This window comes from Schistocerca piceifrons, chromosome 2 (assembly GCF_021461385.2).
Source record: "Schistocerca piceifrons isolate TAMUIC-IGC-003096 chromosome 2, iqSchPice1.1, whole genome shotgun sequence".
NCBI lineage: Eukaryota > Metazoa > Arthropoda > Insecta > Orthoptera > Acrididae > Schistocerca > Schistocerca piceifrons.
Window position 1 is genome coordinate 640,395,822 of NC_060139.1, and position 26,587 is coordinate 640,422,408.

The 26,587-nt window shown below is 43.1% G+C and overlaps 1 protein-coding gene across 3 annotated transcripts in view; it reads right to left on the reverse strand.

Moving 5' to 3' along the window:
• LOC124774908 (plasmanylethanolamine desaturase) overlaps window positions 1-26,587 on the reverse strand; it is a 65,442-nt gene that overhangs the window by 12,636 nt on the left and 26,219 nt on the right. For all 3 annotated transcript variants that reach the window (XM_047249582.1, XM_047249583.1, XM_047249581.1), the window contains one exon: window positions 5,060-5,278. In XM_047249582.1, the coding sequence (XP_047105538.1) occupies window positions 5,060-5,278 (219 nt within the window). The remainder of the gene's footprint in view (window positions 1-5,059; window positions 5,279-26,587) is intronic.

The following is a 26,587-nucleotide window of genomic DNA, read 5'->3' on the forward strand; positions in this document are numbered from 1 at the left end:
TGTCTCCACTACAGTGAGTGGATCATCATGAAGGAAAAATTCTGGTTCCGGATGAATGGTATGATGCCAACAGAAGTGCACGACACACAACTTAGCAGCCAAAAACTGGAAGCCATGGGCAAGAGCCCATGACTGTGCCTTGTGGATGGCTCCCTGTAGGCACCACTCAGCAATACCAGTAATGGTGAAGCAGTACGAAATGCAGAAGTCCTATGCATACAGAGAGGGTGAGACGGACGGCCCTACAGTGGTTGCTAGATCATTAATGGCCACTAAAAATATTGTCACTCTATACACAGCCCTGCAGGATCCCATTTTCCTGGATATGAGGGGAACTATGGGAGGTGGTGTCATTTGCTTTGCGTAGATCGAATAAGATGGCAACAAGGTGTTGGTGTCTGGAAAAGGCAGTTCGGATGGCAGACTTTAGTGACACAAGATTATCAGTGGTAGAGTGCCCCTGGTGGAAGCTACCCTGACATGGAGCCAGTAGGCCATGTGACTCCAAAACCCAACCCAAGCCAATCGAACCGCCAACACACCATACGTTCCAGCAGCTTACAAAGAATGTTGGTGAGGCTGATGGGCCGATAGCTATCCGCATCAAGCAGTTGTTTACTGGGTCTGGGCACCAGAACTATGGTACTCCCCTGCCATTGAGATGGAAAGACGCCATCGCACCAGATCCGGTTGAAGATCACAAGGAAATGGTACTTATAGTCAGATGAGAGCTGTGTCGGGGCATGTGCAAGTGCACTGAGGAGCTCCCACTCCGTAAATGGGGCGTTATAGGGTTCACTGTGGCATGTAGTGAACGAGAGGACTTTCCTTTCCATTCACAGTGTGAGGGTGCGAAAGGCTGGGGGTAGTTCTCCGACGCCGAGGATCGAGCATAGTTATCAGCAATCACGTTGGCATTGGTACACAGCACGCCTTTGATGGTAATGCCAGGGACACTTGATGAGGGTCTGGTACCCAAAAAGACGTCTGATCTTTATCCAGACTTGGGAAGGTGATGTATGGCACCCTATGGTCGACACATACCTCTCCAAACACCCCTGTTTCCGTCATTTTATAAGCTGGCGTACACGGGCATGGAGCCGCTTAAAGGCTATCAGATGCTCTAGGGAAGGGTGTCATGTATGTTGCTGTAGGGCTCGCTGATGCTCTCTAACTGCCTCAGCGACTTACGGCGACCGCCAAAGGGACTGTCTTTTGCTGGGGGCACCCTAAAGAGCGAGGGATTGCGATGCAAACTCCACCTGACACTATTATAGTCGCTATGGTTCCTGTAATATTCCTTATAGCCGCGGAGGGCAGGGGTCCGCATTGCCAGGAACCAGGTTTCCTGGAGGACAATGCAGAAAGCAAGTGTACAGCTTAACAGTTGCCGTAGCTCAGCCAGGCAGTGGAAAAACTGCTGCAATTGCCTGAGTAGTCTATATCCATTGTGTCTGAGGGTCCGGCGAGATCCAGGTTCTCAGCAGATGCCAGAATCTCCACCCCATCTGCTGACACAGAGTTTGTACGTTGCAGTGGTGTGGGTGCCACTGCAAATTCCTTGCTCTTGGGGGTCTTCTTTTTCGATTTCTCGTACTGTTCCTGGGATTCCCTGGCTGGGAGGACTTCACTGAATCAGTCTCCGGGACTGAGGGTGAGTGTGAAGCCCTACGACCAGCTGCTTTTGGGCTTTTCAGACACTGGTGGCTGTCACCTTTCCCAATAGCAGAAACCTGGGAAGGGAGTGACCCAAGAGACCCCTTCCTAGCAAAAGGAGCCAAAGAAGCCTTATGCTTTTCTGGCTCAGAAGTGGGGATTGAAATCCCCGATGGTTATGGGGGAGAGGGGGGGGGGGGGGGGGGGGGGGGGGGAAGAGAGAGGAGGGTTGCTTCTGAAGTAGGTGGTGCCACAAGCGAGTAATGCCTGTGACTAGGCAGAGGATGCTGTTTTGATAAAAACTGACCCAGAGCGCATTTTGGACAAACCCTCCACCTCCCCAACTTGTCCTCCAAAAGCCCCACAAAAAACTGAGGTTTCATGGACATGAAAGATTCCCCATCAACTCTCATGCATAACTGGTACCGGGGTAAATAAGCTTCACTGCCATCCTTAGTCTGGCATTCCTCCCACGGTATGGCCCGGGCTCATTCTTCTTACCATTAAAGTTAGACTTTGCCCACTTAGAGACTGCTGGCAGCAGACCACGAGCAAGAGATGACATACTACACTTCATGGCGTGTCATCCGTCCTGATGCCACCTACTCTGACCAGGGGAGCTCCCCACAGGTGCCACTCAGCCGCAGCAAAGGCCACCTGGCAGGATGGCCATTGCCAGGAGTCCCGATGCCACAGGATGACGGGCTCAAATGGCTCTGAGCACTATGCGACTTAACTTCTGAGGTCATCAGTCGCCTAAAACTTAGAAATAATTAAACCTAACTAACCTAAGGACATCACACACATCCATGCCCGAGGCAGGATTCGAACCTGTGACCGCAGCGGTTGCTCGGTTCCAGACTGTAGCACCTAGAACTGCACGGCCACTCCGGCCAGCGATGACGGGCATCTACTCCTTGGCATATATGGGGAGTTAACGGCACAGGGATCAGCAGAGCGATCCCTGTGTTGTCAGGCGGCTACAACCAACAGGGCACACTGTGGCCCCACCACAACGGACTGGCTACCGTGCTGGATGAGGTGCAAAGAAGTTCATGGTCATCGTCGGCACAGAAAGTGACACTGCAGAGTGCTTGGTGGAAAACGCACACAGGAAGGTGTCCTCGCCCAAGAGATGTACAATGGGCGGGACTGCAATGTGACAACGAGTAAGTGGGCTAAAGATCTTAATGCATGATGGACACAATGCACCATGTAAGGTGCCCTTCCTCAATTGGCTTGCTCTTTGGGAACATTTTGAAAAATGGAGGTTAAACCTTACAGGGGACCATCGCATAAAGGCCGAAACGTGTGAGACTCCTTTTAGTCACCTCTTACGACAGGCAGGAAAACCTTAGGCAGGTACATATGTTCTCATGGATAATTGCAGTATCAAGTAAACCTTTTTTTTATTTGTTTGACAATGAACTAACCGCAATAACAAAGGAATTAAAATATTGGTGCCAGACAGATACTAGTAGAGCTGAGATCAGTGAATACACAACAGCCCAGTTCCATATTCACATTATGGCAAACTGAGTACAACTGGGAAAAAAATAATCCTTGCCATTTTTATGCATATGGCAATAAGGCATGAGCTAGATATGGGGGACTCACTGGGGTCAGCTGCAAATTTTACCCCTGTACAATGACAACTTCTCTTCAACCCACTGACTGGAAAATTACAAAATATCTATCTCATACAAGAGGCCCTAGCAATTTATGAAATTATTTGTTCCTTCTGTAGAAGAGTATATCTTATAACCAATAAATCAAGGAAATATAGTACAAAATTACACATCTTAGCTGAATCTAGAAAAGGGAACATCTGGAATTTTGAAGCTCATCATAAAATAGACAATACATTAAACAAATAATGGTACTAATATTATGCTGTGTTTTGCCAGTAAGCTGCTGAATTAAAGTATAGTTAGCAGAGGACATATTTCACACAAATACTAGCTTTGTTGGGGAAGTAATGGAAGTCCTGAAAGGGGTGTCAAAAGTCTAAAGAATGAAAATTAGAATAAGTGAAAATCTTCCACCACAAAATAAATGTTCTTGTGTTGTGCTGAAAGAATACAAGAGAAATTTTGATGGTAAGTGCAGACACACACAGTTACAACATAAAATATTGCAACAAAGAAAGTAACTAATAAAATGAAACCTGCAGCAGTTGTGTACTGCCATCACCAAAACACTGGCATTGACGTTTTTCCTACCAGCATCTGCAGTAAAGCTACAGGCTTATAAAATAAAGAAGTGATAGAGTTGAAGATCTGCATAACATAATTATAAAGAGGTAACTTCCTACAGTAAACTTCATTCAGAAAATACATACAGGCTTGGAGCTGGCTGCTGTGGAGTCAACAACGGATTTTCCAAATGTACCAGCAAAAGTAGCTCAGCTATTAGAAACACACTTCTGTTACACTATTACCACTGAACTATGGAAGAAAAAGGACAAACTTATATATTATTATAAGGGCAATCGTAGAAGGGGAGAAGCAGATAAATCAGCTTTGTGAAACATGCTCTGCAGCCAGGAGACCATTATATTTGATTTGTTAGGACTCCGGTCCTAGCTGCCAAAAGCAAATACTACCATAATCTACGCTGAGAGGTGATAAAGATTATTAAATGTGACAAGTTTAATTTGGAGGAGGAGGATATGAAACAGAGTATCCGCATTCTGCAGGTAAGGGTAAAACATATGGTTTCCCAAGAAATTCGTTTAACCATAGTATAATAGCCCAGAATATTCTAATAAGCACGAACGCTTCGTCTGTACAAACTGATCAATGTACACTACTCCAACAGGCACGAAAATGGAAACATAGAAGTCTCCACTACAGAATAACAAAATGCTAGTTAAACACATGACCAAAATGACAGCAACTATTCTTAAACATTAAAAAAAGATAATACATGAAAGAAAAAGAAAAATATGCAAGGACCAGATCTACACTTCTTGGCATAAAATGATTCTTGAGCTAATTTCTACCAACTTTAAACATTATAATATGTTTGTGTAGGGTTAGGTAGTTAACTACTACAACAACAACAACCACCGCCACCACCACCACCACCATGCAAACAAAATCCATCTGCACATCAACAAGCCCAGTTACATTCAGTCTACTTTATTGCAGATGTTTACAAACTCTAGAAGCCCTCATACATTGTGAAAATAAGCTAAAAACTGTTGCATACAATTTGATTATATAGCAATCTGCAGTAGTATATGTAGTGAAACTGTCTAACAATTAGGCTGACACACAGACTGTAGCAAATTAATAAGAAATTAGGTTCTAAGAAATTTTGACACCAGTAACACAATAATGATTTCACTGTTCCTTTCTGAAAAGTGACAGAAATGAAGTTTAAAACATTCAGTACTCACCTGATTAGTCATAGCTACAAAAATAGCCAACAAAAACAAATAACAGCACCACGAAAATTTCTTCTGTACCTCTTCTTCTGTAAGCGTAATGAACTCCCATGTCATAAAAGCCAAGAAAGGAATCGTCAGCATGAAGTTATCTCCATTAGTTTCAATAAAATCATGCCTTGTAATTGAAGTTGGATCGATGTGATGTTCACGAAAAGGCCTCAGAAAATTCTGCAATAATAATAATAATAATAATAATAATAATCCTTTGATCATTTTGGACAATGATAGTTACATTTTACTTCAGCATAAAAATGTTGATTTGCAACAATTAAAATTAAAAAATGTTGCCCTATAAATATGCTAATGAAGATAATTTGTTAAAAAGGTAAATATATGCATATATTGAAGGACTGCAGCTGTTTTATACATCAGATATGCCCTGTTTATGGAAGTGTCACTAATTCTTCTGGCAAACAGAATTTTGCAACATATTTATCCATTAGATTTGGTATTAAAGAACAAAAAAGAATAACTTGACAATTAACTGTAACGATATATAGAACAAAAACTTGGAATGTAACAGTATTATGAGAAGGAAAGTTGCTACTCACCATATAGCGTAGATGTTTTAACAAATGGGAAAATTTTTTCCATGTGTGACCCCCCCCCCCCCCCTCCCCCACAAAGAAACACACCAACACTAACAGAAAGTGAAGCATAACATTCATAAATGACCAGAGTCAATTAAGATAATGCTCGCTAATGCAAAGGTGCAATTAATAGTGAGAAGTAGGTATGTTGCAGTGTTGATGTGTTGACTGAATGGCAAAATATCAACTGGCTATTCAAGATGTGTACACCACATGCCAGCAAAGGATTTTAGTTTTCCAGTTAATTCCATATTTGTAAGAATCCAAAGCAATGCAAACATTATACTGCACAAATACTTATCATAAATAATAGTTATCCACACAACAGACATACTTCATAACAGATCAAAGTAAGATAAATGGAAGCCACTTTTATTCGGATCACATTCATGACGGCAATACATGATTCACAATATTTCCAACACTTACTGCTACAGATTGGCACTGATTACTTTGATGGAGATATGGAAATAAATTTTTGCAGACTGTGTTAAAATATTTATTTATACTTTTAGAGTGTAACGTAAAGTCAATTTAAAAGCAATGACATGTAAATTGCGCTATTTTTCTTCTCGTCCAAAAAAATCAAGCAGTTTTATGGCTTTTGTAACAGATGATAGCATAGCAACAAGGCTGGCAGGTAAACAACAGGAGTAAAACTGCCACATAAGTGCTAAGGGAGAAACTGATATTCATGGTAGTAAAACAGCTAAGCTTTTGGGACACTGGGTTGTTTACATGAGTTAATGTAAAATACTCATATTATCCATGTAAATGATAAACGTTCATTTATCATTGTCAAGCTAAGCATATTACTATGACAAAAAAGAAAGACTACTTACAACATTTGGAACTATTTGTTGAGATGTATTCATGAACTATTATTTTTAACCATGAACTATGCCCACATAATGTGGCAATTTTCATCAAAACAGGTCATTTCAATGCACTGGGCAAACAGTTTATTACAAATGTCTTCTTGAGCTCTTGTTTGGAAGCAAAAATGGTTTAGCTCCTCTGTAAATGCATAGAAAATAACAAAGAAATGTTTTCAACAGTAAAAGGAATAACTGCAGATGCCTGTAGACCCAAATCAGTCCTAGTCTGAAGGTGACCACAATTATTTTGGCAACTACACAACTGTACCGCATGCCATGGCACCTTCTGGAGAAAAACACCAAAACGCACTAAATATGGTTTGACAAAGGTGTCACAACAATCACAAAACTGCATTTGCGCAGTAGAGATTTTGGAAATGATTGTGAATGGTCATGATATCTTTAATCAAATGAACCTAGTTACTCCCATCAGCCATCACACCAAGTAGTGCTTGGCAGCAGTGGGAGATACAGCACGAATTGTTCCAACTTTTACACATGTACCAGTTCAAATCCGTTGAGTAGTGTTCCCTGGTGTCAAGAAACTTAACCATGTAATATTTTAAACACTACTGAATGGACAATATGCCAGCATAATTTTTTTTTCTTGCCGAATATTTTTTCGTAAAGCGGAAATCGCAGGAAAATTATAAATATGTTGATGCAAATTCAGGTTCAAACTAACATTGTGGACATGGAAATTTGACGAGAATGATAAAAAAGTCCTAAAAGGCAGGAAAACGTCAAGTCCAGGAATGTAAAAGTGGGGCTATACTGTATATGGTTCCAGAGACCTTTTCAAGTTTCAAACATCTATGATGTATAAATGCAGACTGAAGCGACAAATGAAAATTTGTACCAAGGCCAGAATTCGCCCAGGTCTCCTGCTCACTAGGCAGATGAGCTAACCATGGGCGCAGCAGCTTTGCACAACTGCATGGTCTACCACAGCATGCCACCTCCTTGATACAAATTCTCATTCACGCCTCAGCCCTCTTGGTATTTCCCCTAAACTTGCACAGCATTGCAGAGGCTCGCCAACTGTATTGGAATAGCACCTAAGCATCAAATGAAATGGGGAATCTTGTCACTTGATCTGATCACTTCAGTCTGCATACATACACTGAAGAGCCAAAGAAACTGGTACACCTGCCTAATATCATGTATGAACCCCCATGAGCACACAAAAAAGTGATGCAACACGACGTGGCATGGACTCGGCTAATGACTGAAGTAGTGCTGGGGGGAACTGACACCATGAATCCTGCAGGGCCATCCATAAATCTGTAAGACTACAAGGGGGTCTAGATCTCTTCTGAACAGAACGTTGCAAGGCATCCAGATATGCTCAATAATGTTCATATCTGTGGAGTTTGGTAGCTGACAGAAGTGTTTAAACTCAGAAGAGCGTTCCTGGAGCCACTCTGTAGCAATTCTGGACCTGTGGGGGTGCCGCATTCTCCTGCTGGGATTGCCCAAGTCTTTCTGAATACACAATGGACATGAATGGATGCAAGTGATCAGACGGTATTCTTACATATGTGCTATCTGTCAGACACATATTTAGATGTATCAGGGGTTCCATATCACTCCAACTGCACATGCCCCACGCCACTACTGAGCCTCCACCAGCTTGAACAATCTCCTGTTGACATGCAGGGTCCATGGGTTCATGAGGTTGTCTCCATACCCGTACACGTCCATCCACTTGTACAATTTGAAATGAAACTCACACAACCAGGCAACATGTTTCCAGTCATCAATAGTCCAATGTCTGTGTTGATGGGCCCAGGCAAGCCAAAAGCTTTGTGCTGTGCAGTCATCAAGGGCACAAGTGGGCCTGTGACTCCGAAAGCCCGAATCAATGATGTTTCTTTGAATGGTTCACACACTGACACTTGCTGATGGCCCAGAACTGAAATCTGCAGCAATCTGCTGAAAGGTTGCACTTCTAGGTCTTTTTCCAGCCACAGCGATGTCAGAGAATTTGATATTTTACCATATTCCGGATATTCATGGTACACTTGTGAAATTGTTGTATGGGAAAATCACCACTTCATTGCTACCTTGAAGATGCTGTGTCCCATCATTCGTGCGCAGACAACATTCAAACTCACTTAAATTTTCATACACTGCCATTGTAGCAGCAGTAACCAATCTAACAACTGCGCTAGACACGTGCCATCTTACATAGGTGTTGCTGACCGCAGCACCATATTTTGCCCGTTTACACATCTCTGCATTTGAGTATGTATGTCTATGCCAGTTTCTGTGAGACTTGAAGAGATCTCTATAACCATAAAGGTTCATTTGACTGAAGCATCTATGCCTGGATTTCAGGCAGGATCCCCCATTTTGTTTGATGCTGGGGTGTCATTCCAATGCAGTTGGAGAGCCTCTGCAATGTTGTTTGAGTTTCTGGAGAATATCAAGTGGACTGTGGTGTGAATTCAGATCAAGGAGGGAGGTGAGCTATGGTAGTACGTACAATTGTGCAAAGCCAATGTGGCAGGGTGGCACGATGGTTAGCATGTCTGCCTATTGCACAGGAGATCCATATATGAATCCTGTCTTTTGTACAAATTTTCATTCACCACTTCAGCCTGCACATATACACACAAATGTTCTGAAAGTGCCAGAAATTATATAGAAAGAAGTTTTATTAAGTGATTCGTGTATTGCACTTATATCATCATGAAGAGCTTACAATCCTGTTGCCTATAATTGTCAGCTGCCCACAGGTTCCTACTCTATGAGTCTCGTATACTTCTATATGAGCACTCCTCTAAGTTCCCATATGACCTTATACCTAGCAGAATGTTACCACTTTCCTTTGCTTCTGTAACTGGTAGAGGGTGTCACTGAAGTTACAGACATTTCTCTCTATTTCTTACAAGTGCTGCATGGACTCACTTGCAGTTCAGTACACATATCCAGAATCCAAACAGGAAGTGACTGACAATTCTTTTTTTTCTGAAACCCACACAAGAAAGCTGTTGATCATCACTGAAGAGTATTTTCTCACACAGATGGTAGGAAAAAACTGCCTACATGGAGCTCTTCCCATGACCTATTTTTTTACTTTCATTAAATGTTTGCTGACCCCCCGGTAATTGCTATTCAAAAAGCTTTTAGATTTTTAATGTTTCTAAATGTTGACCATTATAAAGCCATCAAATTGCATTTAATGGCTGAGTGACATGTCACCCACAGCTAGGGATGGGGTGGCTCTTACAGTCCACATAACACTCACCGTGGACACCTATCACGAACTGCTCTTTCTAAAAGGTGTAACCAGACTGGGGAGTTGTCCCTCAAGTGGACACACCTAACACTGACTGAGTGACTGAGCAACACCTGTGAGTGGGCATGGGAAAGGTGAAAGATCTTCTCAGAAGGGGGACCAAATGCTGAACTGAGGACATCACTTGGGCTATATTTACTACATCAATTTCTTCCTACAGCATGAGACTGGAGTTCTCTGCAGCTGCAGTAGATGATTGGAGAGCCCCAGAGACAGCAATCATATCACTGTCTGTTAAAATGCAGGTTATAACTGCATATCAACTAACTTCTCCCCATTCATCTGAATATACAACAGTCCTTTAAAATGTGACTTACTGAAATCCGTATGACACAAATATGTGGTAAACTGAAATCTGTACGTCACAAACACAGAACACTGGAGGGTCCTCTTGCCTATAATGTCTACTGTATGCAGGAAGCAATCATATGACTGTGTCCTACCTGTTCATGTGTTACGTCCTCATCTCAGTTGAATGTTTAGGAGTGAGCCACTACTGAACAATGGGTTTTACTACCTTATTACCAGTCAATTCTAGCCCATTTTCTTTTTGCTGACGCACAACTTCATGCCTCAGTAGTGAGGAGACAGTGCAAAAGGGAACAGCATGCTGAACCACAGAATTTTCAATGCATGCTTTCTTAGTTGCTAGGAGGGAGTCAGTGGAAGTTGCAACCAATGAGAAGTGAGTGCAACAAGAGGTTGTGGGTTAGTGTTGAATAGGGGGAACTGCATTTGCAAACACTGAAATATTGAATCCGGTTTGTCAAAGTCAGTTAAGAACTTGCATTTAGGTTACAAGACAGTGAAGACATGTTAAACTTAGTTTTCTGGGCAACATGTAGCCGCATGTGTGTACAACTTTGATACTTAGAAATTATGTAAATGTAGCTCAGTTACGAACTTAGCAAAATTTAGCTACCTTGGTGATAGACTGAAGCACATTTTTCATTGAACTTTAATAAAGAGTAGTTGTAGGATCGCATTTTTGCCCTTGCTTACCAATTGCAAGTACTGGTCGCAAAACCCAGTTATTTATTTGTAGTGCAAAATATGAGTGTTTTGATTAACATACAATTTTATTTAAAATTAAGCTCTGGTTGTCATGTAATAGTTCTTCCAAATCATTAAAACTATAATTGAATAATTTTATGCAGGCAATATTCTGCTGGAAACTTTAAAAACTGCATGGGTGGGCCACAGAGTTATGGAAAACCAGTGTGCATTTAATTTCACACCTGCAAGTTTGCAAGTAAGCACATGCTTAAAGAGGGTTTAAAGATCACAAAGTGCCAACTCTCATTACTTGAAAGGCTCTGAGGCTTTCCATGGTCGGTCAGCATTTAAACTGTAACTAATCAAAATGGCATGCTACCTCCTAAATGTTGCTATGATTTGGGAAAGTAGTAGTCAGCTGCATAGCACATCTTGCTTATAGTGAGATCCGTAAAGTCCTAGACATTATCTTGATGGAGAAAAATCCACTAATTAACTTATGGAATGCAGTTTGCTCTGCTGATTTCCTATTTTGGTAGCATCATTTTGGGGGCTGCACCATGTCATGGATGGATCAAGAGTGTAAATTTGTCTCTGGAATGAAAGTAAAAAGAAATTTTCCATTGAGCCAAAGCTGTGGGGGCTGGAGAGCAGAATGAGAGAGCTATGAGTGGAAGTATACAGATTCAGAGATGACTAATCTCAATAACACGTCATTCCTGGAGGAAATACAAGATGAGCCTCACAGCATAATAAAGTTTACCATTAGCAGAAATGGTCAGGGGAATTGTATTATGAAGCTTGCAGATCCTCTTTGTCTAATATCTTCTGAAGCAATAAATACACAGAACACAAAATTATCCAGTGTGACACAACAAGCAACAGCATCAGCTTGGATGCCTGCAATCCTTGGGACTGCAGAGTGGTGGTATCTGTCCCTGGCAACACAAAACCATCTGACCTTTGGGCCTGTCAACAGTAAATTCATCCTTGTGGTAGATGGTATAATCCCTTAAACAAATGTCAACATCCTTGAAATGTAATTTCTGCAAACACAAACACAGGAGTCCAGGTGCACCCAGAACCCATTCATGTTCCACTACAGTGTGATACTTTTCTTATTGGTAATGTTTTTCTTTGTCTTTACCCCTTTTTTCTGGTGTGTTGGAGAGTTAATAATGATTAAAAAACCAATAGCAGGGTTTCTGATTAGCCTAAGGAAAGTTGCATTTCCACAGGTCATGCAAGAATGTCATCAAATAATCCATCAGACAGACAGTATGGCAGGGTCAACAGTTTACGCCTGTTAAGCTTTGTGAGCCTAGCATTGGGTCACCTGCCTTAAGTGTCACAAAAAACGTCATGTTGCAGTAGTCTGTCACTCTACTACACAGAACACAGCATCAGAAAACATGGGTATAGATATATGGGAAGTGTCATAACAGGACTGGTTCCCAATCAGAAGTCCAACAAGCCTTTTATTGAGGTTTTGGTCCTCACGCTACATAGGCACTGGTGCAGCAGTTTCTATTTATAATGAACAAACATATTTCGACCTCAGCTCTCTGCTGCTATTGCTAGTAAACAGGCACCTTTGGGAATATGGTAAACTGCAAATACCCTTGCTAGACCAATTCGAGATCAACTTTACCTACGGATCAGTGACTTGGCCCATTACCTTTATTGTTATCCACAATGGTAATTCAGCAAACCTTTTAGAGTCTGATGCCCTTCAAGCCTTTCATTTTTCAGTCACGGACTCCATACAGTTGGTACCTCCCACAGTCTTCTGTCACTCATTGGAATCTCTGTGCTCATAATTTCAGAATATCTTTGTGGAAGGCCTAAGTTGCACCACAGACTTTCAAGCCCATATAACCTTTAAGCAATCAGCTTCTCCTATATTTTTTCATATACAGATTCCTTAAACCCTATGCTCACAAGTCAAAGCAGAGCTGTACCACCTCACATCTCTTGGGACTGTGTTTCCCATTTCCTCTAGTGAATGGGCCACATCCCTTGTCATCATGATGAAGCCCTCTGGTAACTTATGACTTTGCAGTGGTTTTAAGATCACCATGAATTCAAAGTCTGTGGTCAACACATAACAATTACTATGTCCGAACAAGCTGTTCATGTGCTTAGTAGGGGTCAACACTTCTCTAAACTTGACCTTTATGAAGCATATCACCAGTTATCCTTGAATGAGGGGTCCAGCATATCATGGTTTGTAACACTCCTTTTGGCCTGTATAAAAATTAATGGTTCATTTTGGCATGGCAAGTGCCCCTACAGTTTTTCAATGCTATCTTCAACAGGTCACGTCCACTATTCTGCACTGTTTCAACTATCTGGATAACATTGTCATTAATGGACATACTACGAGTGAACACCTGCATGATCTCTAGGCCCTTTTTGAAAAACTCCAGACTGAGAGTCTGTGTTGCAATCTGCAGTAGTCTAAGCTTTTCCAACCCTTTCATGAGTATCTGGGCCACACCATATCAGAGCAGGGCATCCAACTCCTGGCAAGTCTGGCCGTTATGGACCTGTCGAATCCCTCGTTATTGTACGAGCTGCAGGTTATCCTGGATAAAACTGCTTTTCCCCCACATTCATTCTCGGACATTCATCACTACATGTCCTCTCTACCTTATCTGCAAGGCTGCTTCCTTTACTCAGTCTCCAATGTGTGACCTGGCCTTCTCTGCACTAAAGGACCATCTCAGGTCAGCACAATGTGTAGCTACTTTTGATCTCAACAAACCACTGGTTTTGGCTCGGAAGCTCACAGTATAGTATGTTGCAGTCTTCACCCATCACAATGCAGATGGCTCAGAGCAGCCACGGGCATTTGCATCCTAAACTTACAACCCAGCACAGCTCCACTATTCTCAGGTCGAGGCGAGAGCTCCAGTCACCAAATTCCATGCTTTCTTGTATGGCACCAAATTTCATCTCATTATGGACTACAAGCCATTAGTTTCATTATTTAGTCCATCCACTTGGGTCCCTGATAAGATGGCCCACGGGCTGCAGCAGTGGGCCTTTTTCCTCTCCAAATACAACTTTGACACTAATTTTCACTCCACTGGGCACCATGATTATGCAGATGCCTTATTCTGATTGCCCACTGGCCTGAAACCCAAGTTTGAGCAAGAGAAGCTTATGTGTTTTCATACGGATACTGTCTCCTGCGAAGCAGTACACAAGTTTCCGATCACTAGTACCTTGCTTGCCAAGTCCACAGCATCTGACCCCATCTTCAAGCAGGTCGTCCACCTTGTCCAGCAGGGTTGGTCATCTCATCCTCTGGGCCGCGCTTCTGATCAGCTTCGTAACTACTTGTGCCATTGTCTCTCCATCTTAGATGGGGTCCTCCTCCTCACCATTGGCAACTCCCAGGGCGGTTATTCCTGGGAGTTTGTGGTGGCATGTCTTACAACTGTTACATGAGAGTCGTTGGGGTGTTCCACAGTCTTGGCTCATAGCCATGTGTAATGGCCCGGCATTGACTGGGAGCTGGAGTATTTGGTTGCTGCATGTCCCCAATGCACTAGTAAACAGGTGGCTCACAATACTTAGTTCTTCCCATAGCCTCCAGCAGCCCAGCACAGGGAACGCATCCATGTGGATTTTGCACGTCTATTTCGGAAAGTGTTTTGGCTGACTCCTTGTTACATTTTCACATTTTCCATACATGGTCTGGTGCTCCTCTGGCACTACTGAAGCTACTACTTACGCGCTCTCAAAAATTTTTTGTGGAAGGTCTCCCAGTTACTCTCATATCTAACAACGGACCTCAGTTCTTATCTCAGGCATTTTGTGATTTCTATATGAAGTCGGGCATTCACCATGTTTGTTCCCTCCCCCTTTTATCCCCAGTCTAATGGAGAGGCCGAGCACATGGTTTGTACCTCTAAGTCACAGATGAAAAAGTATCTGCAAGACTTTCCGCACCAAGGAGGCATTACAGTTTTTGTGTGTGTGTGTGTGTGTGTGTGTGTGTGTGTGTGTGTGTGTGTGTGTGTGTGTGTGTGTGTGTGCGTGCGTGCGTGCGTGTGCGTGCGTGCGAGTGCGTGTGTGCGTGTGTGTGCCTGCATGCGCGCGTGTGCGTGTGTGCCTGCATGCGTGCGTGTGTGCGTGTAGCCTACCAGACCATTCCTATTGGTTCCCTGGCCCTGCCAATCTTCTCAAAAAGCACCAGCTGTAGACGCTGCTCCTTCCCCTTCATCACGGTTCTTGCCCACTGTTGTGTTTCACATACCACTTTTCCCCACCAGGGATGGCAATCTGAGTGTGTGATTTTGGTCAGCACCCCAACAGTTACCGGCAATGATCATGCATCAGAATGGCTGCTAAGCTTACACGCTCCGAGACTGGAGTCCAGCATCGTCAAAATCCACTCCGAGTCCAGGCAGGCACCAAACACACTCCCCCCCCCAATCCCAGCCACACGGTTTGCCTTCGCTGGTGCCCCAATTGCTAGTTGCTGCCTAGCCGCTGGTGTTCAAGCCGCCTCCGCTGTCTGTGTCAGCACCTCTGCACAATGAGTCTGCCCCTTCACAGTCACTAGCAGCAGCTCTGGTGCCCCTCCGGCCAGTGGACATGCTGATTACTGGTTCGATGTCCCCCATGTCACCTCAGCCTGCAGCAGAGTCATCTCCACCTTCCACACCACCACCAAACATCACCATAGATTTCAGCTTGGACTAATCATCTCTGGTGCTGTCATCTCGTGCTCCGACAAGGGGGTGTCAGGGCAGCTCGGCACTCCTAAGCCCATACTCTTAGGTCTCTGGCGGGTGGGAGTTGCTCTCCCCTCTAGCCTCCATGGCTTCCATGGAGTGGACACGATTTTTACATTACTGTCATCCACAACATGTCCAGGGAATCAGTGATGCTCCACTCCCACGATGGATGGGTGTAGTGACACACATGGATTTCACCCAAATCTGGGTGCACAGTTGTATGGTGCGCGACAAAAGTTTGAAGACACTAGCTCCGGTAGAGGCCTCCATTTTATGCACCAGCCCCTCTGAAATGCCAGTCAACAGCTTATGTAGTTTGGCCTGGCCAGCCTTGCTCTCAGCCATGTGTTGACATTCGGCCTATGTGTATCAGACTAGTTATGCAGGCACTTCATGTCAAGTGTCTTCTTGCACAAATATTCTAGAAATAATAAAGTGTTGTGTCTGTTATTATCTGTGTGTTCTTGTGGTGAGAACACAAGCAAATAAAAGACAATCCCCCAGATTTCACGACAGGTTATGGACCCAGTGATGATGGAGATCAGAGTAAGTACAAAAAGTGTGAATTTATGATTTTAGAAAGACTACGCTTTTCCTGTAAGAAGACTGGTGTATCATGTGTCAAATATGGCTTCGTCAGCAAAAGATGCATCAACCAGTGCAACGAAACTGAAAGATGCTACACGTTTCTTATTATGGGATCTGGAAATAAATGTGACGTTCATGGCAAAGGGCCTTGGTTGGTTGGTTCGTTGGTTTAAAATAGGGGGGAAGGAACCAAACTGCTATGTCATCAGTCCCTTGATCCCAATAAAACAATGCCACAAGGGTGAGAATAAAACAATGAAGACTGACAACACAAAATGGAGGGAAAGAACAAACCACAAGAACGATGGAAAGGCAACAAACACTTAAATGGAAAATGGGAGAAGAAAACCACAGAAACGTAAGAAACAGGTAGAAGTGATTAAAATGCCAAAACAGATTACTATGGCTGGCTGACCATGAGAATAAAAAGGAGAAAGGGGGGCAGGGGGGAGGAGACGGTAATTCGGATGCACAGGAGAACTACGAACACGTGCAATGTAACTGGCGAGCAGTCCTGTACATCTGACCTGCAATGGAGGGACGCCAGCCTCCACAAGGACACTGTTCACCGGACTCATTCTAAAAGCTCCCATCACTAGGCGAACGCCACAGTGGTGCACTGGTAGAGTGAACGCAATGCTGAGGACGCCACCGAACCATAAACCAGACTCCCATAGTCAAGGTGGGATTGAACAAGAGCTCTGTATAGCTGCAGCAGCATAGAGTGAACTGCACCCCAGTTGGTGTTGCTCAGGCAGCAGAGGGTATTGAGGTGCTGCCAGCACTTCCATGGAAGCTGACAAAGGTGAGGAAGCCAAGTCAATTGGGTGTCAAAAACCAGTCCTAAAAATCAATATGTCTCCACTACAGTGAGGGGATCATCAGTAAGGTAAAGTTCTGGTTCCAGATGAACGGTACAATGCCAACAGAAGTGCACGACACACGACTTAGCGGCTGAAAACTGGAAGCCATGGGCCAGAGCCCATGACTGCGCCTTGTGGGTGGCTCCCTGTAGGTGCCACTCAGCAACATCAGTACTGGTGGAGCAGGACGAAATGCATAAGTTATCTGCATACAGAGAGGGTGAGACAGATGGCCCTAAAGTGGCTGCTAGACCATTAATGGCCACTAAAAATAGAGAGAGACTCAATACAGAGGCCTTGTGGAACCCCTTTCTCCTGGATATGGGGGAGGGGGGGGCAGGGGGGTGGGTTGGTTGGTTGGTTGGTTTGTTTGGGGAAGGAGACCAGACAGCGTGGTCATCGGTCTCATCGGATTAGGGAAGGACAGGGAAGGAAGTCGGCCGTGCCCTTTGAAAGGAACCATCCCGGCATTTGCCTGGAGCGATTTAGGGAAATCACGGAAAACCTAAATCAGGATGGCCGGACGCGGGATGGGCAGGGGGGGAGGGGACTTTGGGACTATGGGAGACACCAACTTGGGCACACAAAGTAAGAAGAGACAAGAAATTCTGGATAAAAATTGGGAACGGGCCTCTTACAATGTGGCAAGGATATGATGTCGTGAGGTGGTGTCATACTCTTTTCGTAAATCAAATAAGATGGCAACAAGGTGTTTGCTTCTGGAAAATGCTGTTTGTATGTCAGACTCGAGGGACACAAGATTATCAGTGGTAGAGTGCCCCTGGCGGAAGCCCTCCTGACATGGAGCGAGTAGGCCAAGTGACTCCAGGGCCCAACCCAACCACCAACACACCATACATTCCAGCAGCTTACAAAGAACGTTGGTGAGGCTGATGGACCGATAGCTACCCACACCAAGTGGGTTTTTGCTGTGTTTGAGCATTGGTAAGACGGTGCTCTCCTGCCACTGCGTTGGAAAGACGCCATCGCACCAGATCCAGTTGAAGATCACGAGGAGATGTCGCTTGTTGCAGGCGAGAGATGTTTAATCATCTGACGGGTGGAGCCGAATGGGCCCAGGAGCTGTGTCGGGGCAATGTGCAAGGGCACTGTGGAGCTCCCATTCTGTAAATGGGGTGTTATAGGGTTCACTGTGGCACGTAGTGAACGAGAGGACTTTCCTTTCCATCCACCATTTGAGAGTGTGAAAGGCCCAGTAATTCTCCAATGCAGAAGTGCGAGCGTAGTGCTCAGCAAAGTGCTTGGCAATCACATTTGTGTCAGCAGATAGCATGCCATTTACATTAACACCGGGTATACCTGTTGGGGTCTGGTACCCAAAAACTCGTTTGATCCTTGCCCAAAATTGGGAAGATGACATATGACACACAATGGTCGACACGTACCTCTCCCAACACTCCTGTTTCCACCTTTTGATAAGCTTGCCAACATGGGCATGGAGCCATTTAAACACTATGAGGTGCTCTAGGGAAGGGTTCCACTTATGCCTCTGTAAAGCTTGCCAACACTCCTTAATTGCCTCAGTGACTCGCAACGACCACCAAGGGACTGTCTTTGGCCGGGGCACCCTATAGAATGAGGGATTGTGTTTTCTGCTGCAGTAACAATGGTTGTAGTTACCTGCTCAACCACCACATCGATGTTACCATGTGGGGGAGATTCAATGGTGACAGCAGAGGTGAAGGCTTCCCAGTCTAGGTTGTCACGTGCTCTCCAGTGGATAGATGGGAGAAGGCCAGGACTGCAAACCGAGATCAATGGCTGAATATGTGCCATGTGCCACACTGAAATGTGTAGCGGCCCCAGTATTTAAGAGGCAGAGGTCGAGTTGTGACAGTAATTTTTTGACATCTCTGCCTCGTCCAGTAAGAACTGTGCCACCCCACACGGGATTATGAGCAATCTCCCAAAAGTAGGAAAGGTTGAGGGAGTAAATCAATCAGTGCAGACAATGCGTTCAGGGGTACTGCACTATCTGGAAGAAGATACATGTTAAGGACAGTTATTTCCTGTGTCATTGTTACCCTAGCAGCCACAGCTTCAAGAGGGGTTTGAAGGGGCACAGGTTCACTGCATACTGAGTTCAGGACATAGATGCAAACTCCACATGACACAGTTCCCGTAATATCCCTTACAGCCATGGAGCGCAGGGCTCCGCATTGCTGGGAACCAGGTTTCCTGGAGGGCAATGCAGGAAGAAGGTGTAAAGCTTAATAGTTGCCATAGCTCAGCCAGGTGGTGGAAAAAACCGCCGCACTTCCACTGGAGGATGACATAGTGAGGCTGGAAAGGCACGAAGCGAGCAAGGAGGCAGGTTATGCCTCAGGGTCACCTGCTGCCTCTGACTGAGTATTTGTAGCCATTTCTATGGTGGATGAGGCATCAGTGAGATCCAGGTCCACAGGGGATGCTAAGATCTCCTCTGCATCCTCAGATGCAGAACTGATAGGGAGTGTTGGTGTTGGGGCCACCAGAGGGTCCTGTTTCTTAGCAGACTACTACTAAGTTTGCTTGCTCTCTCGCTTCTCCTTAGGTGCTTGCTGGGAAGATTTCTCTGAAGCAGCTTCAAACATGGATAAAGACTGAAGCTCTTCATCCAGCAGCTTCTGGCTCCTCGAGGCACTGGCGAGTGTCCACCATAGCATTAGTGGAGACCTTAGGAGAGAGGGCCCCAAGAGACCCGTTCCACACAAGAGGTGCCGGAGGAGACTGTTGCTTCTCCAGCATGGGGTAGGGGACCAATGTCCCCTGCATTTCGGGGGTGGGGGGGTGGGGTCTCACTCCCGAAATAGGTGCTTTGGAGCAAGATTTGCCCCCTACCACCAAGGGTGCAGATGTATTCTGGTGGCCCGGACGGCCCACTGTTCATGCCACAGATGGAGGAACCACTGACACTTGGGACAGCGATGATGATGTAGCTGCAGCATATGTCGACGTCAACCGAATGGAGTGTTCTCTTTCAAATTTACGTTTTAACCTCTGTGTAAGTCAACTGGTCCAGGGTCTTGTACTCCATGATTTTCTGCTCCTTTTGGAGTACTGGGCTGTCTGGCGAGCAGCTGATGCAAGTGGGTGGTGGTGCACATGGAGTGTCTGGGTGCAGTGGACATCCGCAGTCTTGACATATGGTGCTGAAAGTGCAGCGGGAAGACATGTGCCCAAACTTCCAGCTTGTAAAGCACTGCAAAGGGGGAGGGATGTATGGTTTAATGTCACAGCGGTAAACCAACACCTTGACCTTTTCAGGCAATGAATCACCCTCAAAGGCCAAGATGAAGGCATCTGTAGTAACCCTGTTGTCTTTGGGTCCTCTGTAAATGTGCCAGATGAAATGAACACCCCGCTGTTCTAAATTGGCGTGGAGTTCGTCGTCAGACTGCAAGAGGAGGTCATGATGGAAAATAATCCCCTGGACCATGTTGAGGCTTTTATGGGAAGTGACAGAAACAGGAATATCACCCAGCTTGTCACAGGCGAATAACGCTTGGGGTTGGGCTGGGGATGCTGTCTGAATCAAGACTGCGCCGTTTCGCATATTGCACAGCACTGTCACTTCTCCAAACTTATCCTCAAGGTGTTCAACGAAAAATTGAGGCTTTTTAGGTAGAAGAGAGTCGCCATCAGTTCTGGTACAGACTAAAAACCGAGGCGAATATGGCTCCCTTCATTCCACGGTGAAGCGAGGGAGGGAAACCATTTGGCATCATACCTGTCAACACTGTTATCTATCATGCCCTTCTTAGGGACTGCTGGTGCTGTACGGTCACCAGTAAGAGATGACTTAGTCCACTTCATTGCGTATCATCTGTGCTGATGCCACCCACTCCAAGCAGGGGCTCTCCCCACGGATGCCACCCAGCCACAGGAAAGGCCAACTGGCATGATGGCTGTTGCCGGGAGTCCTGATGCCCCAGGAAGACAGGCATCTACTCCTTGGCATACCTGGGGAGTTTAAAGCTCAAGGCATCAGCAGTGCGATCCCTATGTCATCACGGGGCTACCACCAAATGGGTACATGACAGCACCACCACAACGGACTGGCTACTGTGATGGATATTGGGTGCAGAGAAATCCAATATTGTCATGGGGCAAAAGAGGACAGGAGACAATGACAGAAGATGACATACTCCAGAAAGTGTCCTTGCCCAAATAGTTGAATCGCAGGTCGAGATGCAAAGCCATGACAAGAGGTTCAGGAGATTGAATCTAAGGGCACTATGGATAACTCATGCACAACATAAGGCATCCTTCCCCATATGGCCCGCACTTCTGTAGAATTTTGAAAGCGGCAGGTCAAACCACAGAATGGGACCTGAACGAATAGGGCAAAAAGTGTGAGACACCTTTTAGTCACCTCTTACAACAGGCAGGAATATCTCTGGCCTATTCCAACCCCTGGACCTGCAGGGGGCCGAAAGGGCCTTGGCAGATATGTTACTAGTAATAACAATAAACCTGAAAATGAATCCAACTGGGTAAAAAAAGATTCACTTGCAAACTACTGTATTTTGAGGACCATAGATATTAATGTTAAAACACATGTCCTTACTTCTGAAACATTTAAAGAAATGTACGATACACTTACATAGATATATAGAACACAAATCACCAGGAGACTCAGTCACTTTTGACAGAAATTGAAATATGACCCCCAATAATGATTGAGTGCAAACCCTAACATTAAGAGTGTATCATTTTGAGGGAGAATATTGATGAAACAGCACTGATATAAAAAATAACAACAAAGTTGCCAATGAACATAAAAATTTTGGAAGTGCTTGGGACTTCTACTAGTAAGGAGGATAAAATGATGGAAAACCTGAAATCAAGACTTCACTCTGAAGAAGACAAAAATGAAGAAGAAATATGTATTCCATTCAAAGAAGCAGCCTATAGGAAGAGATATCAGAGTAGGAAGTTGAGACATTGGTGAACTGTTTTGGATGTGGAGGTTCATGTCACAATGTGAGTCAGTGTAAAAAGAAATGTAGTGCTACCAAGAACACAACACGTAGTTCTACATGTGGTAAATATCATTTGGGTGGGTTTGGCGATAAGGAACTCGCTCCAAGCAAATGCTGCAAAAACACACATTGTGCAGCTGAGAAATATTATTACAAAGAGAAATATGAGAAGATGAAGAAAGTGCCAAAGACAGTTCTTCTTTCAGAGATACTTGTGACAGAAAACCAAGACAAGGCAACTGATAAAATATATACTAAGTCTGTTATAGACAGTGGAAGTAATGAGCAAATGTCACATAAAAGGAAACTTATGTCAGATGTGAAGATACAAAAATTAGGATTGCAAATGGGCATTTCATGTGTTCTAATCTTGTTGGTGAATCACAAAAGGTGTTTTTGACAAATGTGTCGCATGCTGCTGAAAAAATTTATTGCCAGTAAATCCCATTGCTGAAAAATGAGGCAGTGGCAATATTTGACATGAAAAAGGTGCAGACTATAAAAGACGGACATATCATTTTGGAATGCAAGAAATCACAAAATGCACTGCACATAAAAGCAGACTGTAAAACAAAAATGGAAGTGACTACACAAAAGAAGAAAGCTATTCAGTGGCATAAAAAGCTACGAAATCTGAATTTCAATTATCTGAAGAAAATACCAGAACTTTGTGATGGTGTTAACAAAATTGTCTCAGAAGAGGACATGCCTTGTTGTGAAACATGTATCATGGCAAAGTAAGTAAGAAAACCACTCCAAACTGCACTGGACAGAGCAATGTGATCTCTTGAGATTATTCACACTAATGTACACAAACTTATCACAATGAAAAATATTTTTAACATGTCTTTATTATTATACATATTTCTTGAAACTGTACCTTTTCCACAAAGATGAAACATGACTATATAAGGAATATGTAAGCAAAGGTGAAGATCATTTCTCACTCTGAAGACAGAGAAACATAAGTTGTGACAGAGGAGGAAAGTACAGAAGTACTTACTTTATAGAATGGAATGAAAATTAAGGTGTAGTGAGTGTTAAACAAAGTGTCTCTCAACTTAATTGTAAGACAGAATAAATCATATTACTCTCATGAAAAAAGTAAGGGCCATGTTGTTTGATTCGAAAGTTGGAAACAAAATATGGAGCCACACAGACTTGCCTACAGCTTATCTCTTGAACAGCTCAGTCCTACTACAGCTGTCTGTGTGACCCCAGCTCAAATGTGGTAAGGAAGAACAAATTTGTGAAGATTGGGCATTATTGGATCCATGGTGTTCACAAAACAATTTGGGAATTTAGAAAAAACTCAATGTAAGAGCTGAAAGAGGTGTTTCTTGTAGGGTATACAGACAATGGCTATGTCATCCTATGTCTGAAAATTATCTGAATTAAGAAATGTTGCGTTTATTCATTAATACGAAGACAAAATGGAAAAGAAAACCTAAGAGAAGCAATAAATCTAGCTGTAGAAAACTATTTCTCAAGGAGGAGGAGGAGGAGGAGGAGGAGGAGGAGGAGGAGGAGCCAGAAGAAGAAAGATGATTCAGAAGAAAGAAGAGAAACTCCATAAGATAAAACACACATAAAGAACCAAGACATGAAATATTTATTATGTTGATGTCATGCTTACATACAAGGAATGCATTGAACATGAAAACAAGGAAAATTGGATGAGGGCTACAAATGAAAAGAATGAGTCATTGAGGAAAAATGAAACACAGACTCTGAGGAATAAAGAAACTGCTCACGGAAAGAAATAATTATGGGAAGACAGATTTCTGAGAAAAAGGATAATTGAAAGTCCAAAGCTAGACTAGTTGCAAGAGGATGTCAACAGGATCAACTAAAATTGGGTTTTAAAGGTATTTTTCGTTTTGTTTTCCCTCATATTCCTATTTGCACTTGCTGCATAAAAACATTTGATAATTATGACATCTGATGTCAGAGCAGGCTTTCTTACTGTCAGCTGATGTCCCTGACATACAAAGCACCTGGGAAAATATGCCTGTTCAAAAAGGCACTGTATGGATTGAAACAAGCTCCTTTGCAATGGAACATGAGACTGAGCAAGTTTTGTAAGAGTGAAAACCTTATCCAACTGAAATCTGACCACTTTGTTTACAAATCAGGTACTGAGAAAAAATGTATCTTGTTGTACATGTACATTCTGTTTGGAGAACACATCTGTCAAATGAAAATTCCCTGCAAAAACTGAAGAAAAATTTTGATATAGCAATTGATAAAGAACCAACAATTTATCTGGGACTTGAAATAAAAAGAACATAACAGTATTCAATAAGAAAAATAATATGCTAAAGAAATGGTAAAAACATACAGATAGGAGAAATCAAAAACTGTAACAACTCCCATTTCAACCCAAGGGGAAATTGAAGAAATCAATGCACCAAAGTCAGACTTTCCATATCATGAAGCAATAGACAGTTTATTTTATTTAGCACATAAAACAAGATTGGATATTGCATATGCAGATCAATGAGTAATCCAAATCAAACAGACAATCAAAATCTGAAGGGAACTTTAAGATACCTGAATTCAATGACTGGGAGTGGAATAATATACTCATCAGAAGAACAAGAAATAGTGGCTTCTTGTGATGGGATTTTGCAGTTGATAGGAAAGAGATAAAAGTACAATAGGATACATATTTCTGTACAATTATTCTACAATCAGTTGGCATTGCAAGAAACGTCGTGTTGCTGCACTATCTACTACTGAAGCAGAATACACATTTGCTTCTCAATGCTGTCAAGAGATGGAAGTTTTGAAGCCTTTCATAGAAAAATTGCTGGATAAAAACATGAAAATGGAACTTAGTGTTGATAACTAAAATCACATCAAACCTGCAAAAGAAGCAAGTACAGGGTAGCGCATGAAATGTGTTACCATTTTGTTTTTGAATATAAACTTTATTGTCTATACAATCTGAAAGGAACATATACTACAATGAAGAGCCGTCCATGGACATTTGTTCTAACTCAACACATACTCAATATGTCCACCATTTCGTTTCCTAACTTGCTTCAAACGAACACTGAAGTTAGTGATTACCCTACGGCACATGTCTTCCGTAATTTCACTGCAAGCTTGAAGGATAAGACTTCTGAGCTCCATTAAATCACGTGGACGTTTCGGGAAAATTTTTTCCTTTAGGTACCCCCAAAGAAAAAAGTCACATGGATTGAGGTCTGGACTATTGGGGGGCCAATTCTGTCCATCATTGAAGTGACCTGGATATCTGAGTGAAATGATCCGCATGTCAAAATGCTCGTGTAAAAACTCCAACACAGTGTTTGCAGTATGTGGCCTTGCTCCATCTTGCATGAACCACTGCGCGTTGAAGGGCAAGGCAGTAGCAAGAAGCTGTGGAATTTAATGGGGCTCAGAAGACTTATTCTTCAAGTTTGCAATGAAATTACGGAAGACATGTGCCATAGGGTAATCACTAACTTCAGTGTTCGTTTGAAGGAAGTTAGGAAATGAAATAATGGACATATTGAGCATGTGTTGAGTTAGAACAAATCTCCATGGACGGCTCTTCATTGTAGTATATGTTCATTTCAGATTGTATTGATAATAAAGTTTATATTCAAAACCAAAATGGTAACATTTCGTGTGCCACCCTGTACATTCATGTTAAGTATCATTTGATCAGTGATGAGCTAAATCATGGCTGGTTCAACATAAAATACTATCAAACTCGAAAACAACTAGCTGACTTTCTAACTAAACTTCTCCATTGTATTGCTTTTGAGAAAACTGAAAGAAAAGATTATGTTTGATTGCAATTACAATCTTTTGTTTGTTTAAAAGGTACATTTTCAGGGACTATGGTTGCAAAGGTTTTGAGAGACAACACATTGTTTTGTTTAAGGGAGTGTGCTGAGAGTTAAAGCAGAAAGATGATATGCATAGAACTTCATAACACAGACAGCCACAGCCATTAAACTTCACAATGAATGGAAGTAAAACGAACCACAAGACAGCTGTAACTGGTGATTTCTTTATTGTCACAACCAGTTTCGTTGAATTAAAATAGCATCCTCAGGTGAAAATAGTATCACATTAGTGCCTCAAGATGCCCCTAACATTCATACTCAAAAACCAAACACCTGAAGAATGGAAGTCACAAAAATAAATTGGGGCAAACAGTGTGGTGGCTCAATTGCGATGATTGCACAGGGAACAGCACAGAAGGTGGTCACGTGTGTACCCGGTTTTGACAATAAAGAAATCATCAATAGTAGCTGTCTTGCTGCTCATCAATAGTAGCTGTCTTGCTGCTCACTTTATTACCATTCATTAAAGATATTGTTGTAAACAAAAGCAATACATGCCTGCTAATGTAAGGCCATATCTAGTATGGTGCACTGATGCTGTCATGTGGTATCAATGCACTGTTTCTGTAATAAGCTGGCAACACAGTTGGTTGCTATTTGAATAATAAATGTAATCAGTCATTCCCTGTAGCCTCGTGTTTCAATGTATTTAAAAAAAA